Source organism: Gavialis gangeticus, unplaced genomic scaffold, assembly GCF_001723915.1.
Source record: "Gavialis gangeticus isolate Ggan-Ray unplaced genomic scaffold, GavGan_comp1, whole genome shotgun sequence".
NCBI classification, from domain to species: domain Eukaryota; kingdom Metazoa; phylum Chordata; order Crocodylia; family Gavialidae; genus Gavialis; species Gavialis gangeticus.
Window position 1 is genome coordinate 10,204,039 of NW_017729030.1, and position 4,600 is coordinate 10,208,638.

A 4,600-nucleotide genomic window follows, 5' to 3' on the forward strand; every position below is an offset into this window, starting at 1 on the left:
CTTTTGACATTCTCCTGAATTGTTGTTGGGATGGAAAGTGTTTCACCACTATCCAGGGATATGGCAAGATTGTCTGGCTTTTCTCAAATAGCCAACATAAATATTCAGTGAATATTTCTGTTTTTTATGTTGCTTTTTGACAATTCTAACATTTCTACATTATCGTTGTTCAGATTCTTTTTGTTCTGCACATATATATTTATGTGTGGGAACAAAAAGAATCCTAACAGTTTCTTTTGTATGTATCCATCTCAAAGCCATTCATGAAGTGAACACTCAGCTCTCAAAAACTTACCTCCAAATCTTTACAAAGAGATAGTCAGCTTCTGTTCTCAACATGTTAAAATTATTGTTAATTGTTAGTAAACAATTCTTCCTGTATTTTCTTGCATAGAATCATAGAAAAATAGGTCTGGATGGGACTAACAGAGGCCATCTAGTCAAACTACCTGCTCAAGGGATCACCCCTGTTTAAACCAACTTAGAAATATATTTCTTAAACCTATTCTGAAAACTGTTCAATTATATGGACTCTACAACCTCTTTACATAATTTGCTCCGATGCTTAACCACCCACATAGAAAGTTCTTTTTAATATCCAACCGAAATGTCCTTGTATGTATCCATCTCAAAGCCATGATGGCTTTGATCAAGTTAGTGAGTGCTCAGCTCTCAAAAACTTACTTCCAAATCTTTATAAAGAGATAGATTCAGCTCTTTAAAAAGCTTCCCTAAAAATCAGTCTAGCCAATATCACAGAGTTGAAGACCCTTCTTTTTTCCATCTTTCTTTATTAGAATTACAGTCAAGTTCCTAGCTGGACACTAACATTTCTTTCTCCATTTCCTGTTAAAGCCTTTTTCTTTTACAAAGCAAAACTCAGTTGCTCCCTTAGTTTTCCTCTGAAGTGGTGCCCACTTCCCTTTTTCTGATGACAAGAATACATCCTTTCTAGTGTTTTGGTTCGTGTGCTTTAATTCGTTCTCTGTCGCACTTAAAAAAAAAAAAAATCCGTGGTGTTAAAACTTTTTCCAGACACATCTTGATTACTTTAATTGCTTCATCCATCTTTGTTCAACCAATGCATGCAAAATGCATCTAGTTAGATCATCCTCCTCATCAAGCTCTTTAACTGAATGGCCACCCTGACCTCTTTGAATCTCTCCATTGGCTACCTGCTTTATCAGGATCTTAGTTCATGAGGCCAAGAGGCTTGAATGTGTCCATCTGTTCTTGTCTTTTACCGAATTGCCCACCCCTGTCCCAAGAGCCAACTTGCCCAACAAATAAAGTCAGTCTCTAGTCTGTTCCGCATAGAAGTTTTTGTGGGTTCTTTGGTATCACCTGTGATGTGTGGAACATCCTTCCTAAAATATTTTGTAAATTGACATCTTCGGAATCCTCCCCACAAGCTACTTTTTCTCTGATACATATTAAAAATTGGACGACTGATTATTGGATCATAGGCAAAAAAAGCAGTAACCTCAAAACAAAATCAGATCAGTGATTCAAAACAAACCATATAATTTCATGACTCAGCTCTTCCCAGTGTTCTTCCTAATTATTTTCCCCTCATTTGTCAAACCTTCTGTCTTCTCTTCCTAGTCTGTTCCTATTCCTATCCCATACAGTCTCCAAAAATTGTAACTTCCTAATCTTAATTGGATCTTTTGGGTTTTTCTGCAGCCCAGTTGTGTATATTATGTAATAGTGTGCATCTGCCACATTTTTATATAGTTTAAACTGAAAGTTCCTAACATTGTTAATAAATGAGTTTGGACTAAAGCCTCATATCTTCTCAGCTCCCAAGGATTTTCTTTTGGCATTGAATCTGACATGTTTTACTTAATAAATTTTCAAATGATCAAAGCTTTCAACACGTTCTGCAGAACCCAGAGGTAATGCGTTGAGAATTCTCCCTCCTACAGCTTCCACTGAAGCTCTGTCATCTTTCTTCCATCCCAACCTTTTCACCTAGTAAGAAACAAGTGTGTTCTAAAGATGAAACGATTCAGCCCTTTATCACCAGATTTTGCTCCTCAAGACAAATTATGACAATATCAACAGTGTTTAAATGAGTTAGCTTAACCAAATCACAAGAGAAAATGTAATATACAAGGAATGAAGCCCTTACCACTTACTCTCAAATTTTATTCCCAAGAGTACCCCAGGTCAACAAAATAAAAGTTTTCTTAAAACTGATGCCAAACTGCACATGTGAAACAAATCTGTTTGTATTTCTTTATTGGCTTTTCTGTGGTGCTTATTGCTTTAATTTCTTGAGTACATCACAGTGAGCCTCTTGGCACCACCATTGCCTTAGTTTCTACACAGTAAATTGACTTGCCCAAAACAAAAAAGAGATCTGAGGGAGTACTTGGAACCAAACACAGATCATCTTATTTCGCCAGTGGAATAGAAGTCTACCATCCTTTCCTTCAGGGCAGCAGTAAGGTGTTTAGAGTTGTCATGATTGCTCTTTGCCCATCTTTTGATCTTATTAAGCCATGTGTAATTTTTAAAATCCAAAATCCAGTTTTGGAATGTGTTAGACAACAGTTAATTTGCTTTGGGTACTCCAAAAATTAAATAATTGTGACATTGAGTTCCAAATACTGAGTTTTCAGGTTTCACAATACTGGGGTTTTTTATTAGATGTAAGTCTATTCAAATGATATAAAAATGGATATTTGAGACACCACTACTTATTTTTGTTAACAAAAATGTTGTTCAGTAATTATAATGAAACATGTTTATGAACTTTTTAATAGTAACTTTGAAGTCAATATTTTAAAATGATACTCTGCCATCCTAAACTGCCCTTTGTGAACTCAAGATTATTTTTTCAGAAAGTAGACATCATTTTTTAAGTGGTAAATTTTAATGATTGAAGCTTACAGTTTCCAACATAAATGTGTCAATTCCAGTCTTGCAGGCATCTCTCCGAGAAGAGAAGAAACTTCGCGTCGAAAATGCAAAACTGAAGAAGGAAATTGAAGGGCTGAAACAGGAGTTGATTGAGGCAGAAATTCGAAATGGAGGTAAGAAGGGAAGTTGTGTTCATATGCATGAGCTCCTGTCACCCTCTAGTGACTGTACTTTTGATCACTTATTTAATCCATCATGATTCATGCTCTTGTAGTCATTACTGATGGCATCTTTTAGAAGTTTTTCTTTTTCTTTTTTTTAAAGGAATATTTTTAAAGCAATATTTTAGAACCCCATATTTCTCAATGACTAACCACATCAAAGAGTTGCAATATGTGAGCATTTTAGAAAACTACAAAAACAGCTATTGCATATGAAAGATTTTAATCAGTGTTGGAACTGCATCTTTCTACATATCTGTACAATGCCCCCTACAATGGGATGTTGATCTTGGTTGGGCCCTACTGTAGTACACTGGAAGATATTGAATGCTGAAATCTTTTAAAACTCCAGCCACTTCATTTAGGTGTCTAAAATGTAACTGAGCTCATTTTAAAAACCTAGATCCATTTGAGGGTACTGAGCAGTTTTAAAACTCTGACTCCAAGTGTCTTGTTACAATAATTCATGATATCTGTGGTAGTACTGAAATTAAAAACCAAGCTGTGTCTCAGTGCAGTGCCTTTTATTACACAATTAACTTTTCACTGAACCATCCTTTCTACCTTTGTTTGGCCCTAAGTCCTATAAGCCTCACCTTCATTCTGTAGTTCTGTTCATCACGGGAGGAGGCTTCAGTGTTCCAGTTCCAGCACAAGTATTTTTTTATAAGCCAACATATGTACTATGGAAATATGACTTAGAAAAGAAACCTCATTTTTTTTAATATGTCTTGTTTCAAAGCTTTAGTACTGAAAGCCAGTAAGATGGTATTCATTGTAGCCCAGAAATTCTCAACTGGAGTGCCACAGCACCCTGGGGTGCTTTGAGATCTTTTCAAGGATGCCACAAGGTGCCACACAGTGTTAGCACTATTAGGTTTGCAAATATTATTCACAAAATAAACCCAGAGATTTTAAATAAAAATCCATAATTATGGTATTTCTGAGGGGCTTAGGGATTTTTTTGGAACAGAAAAACTACTCTATTTTTTTCTGTAATTAAAAAAAGAGTGAAAACTAAGAGCCAACGCATTCCAAGGTGTGCTTTGAGTCTAAAAAGGTTGAGAACCACTGGTGTAGCCAAATCTTACTGCTTTCCAATACTCATGTGTTATGCTGTTAAGTCAGTATATAGTCTTCAAAACAATTACCACTTTGTGAATGCAGAGAATCATTTTCTTTCTTTGGTACAACTAAATTCCTTTCATAAGCTAAACCAGTGGTCCTCAACCTTTTTTGTACCAAGACCTATTTGTAAACATCGATAGCCAGTCCCAACCCAGCGTCCCTCTGTCTCAGCCCACTGTCCCCCTGACCCCAGGTCCCAACCCCTTTGTGTATGGGGAGGATTTTTTTAAGATTTAAAGGAGAATCCATTTTTAAAATTTGTTGATCTATTTTCAAAGTTTGTCCATGACCCTTTCATACATGCTTGCAACCCACTTTTGGGTCATATCCCATGGGTTGAGAAACACTGAGCTAAATTGCCCATTATTCTGCCCCTCCCCCCC

General features: G+C 36.2%; 1 protein-coding gene across 1 annotated transcript in view; it reads left to right on the forward strand.

The window, feature by feature from the left end:
* Positions 1–4,600, forward strand: part of AIMP1 (aminoacyl tRNA synthetase complex interacting multifunctional protein 1) — a 46,023-nt gene that overhangs the window by 1,727 nt on the left and 39,696 nt on the right. The window contains exon 2 of the mRNA XM_019521939.1: positions 2,928–3,041. Within this exon, the coding sequence (XP_019377484.1) occupies positions 2,928–3,041 (114 nt within the window). The remainder of the gene's footprint in view (positions 1–2,927; positions 3,042–4,600) is intronic.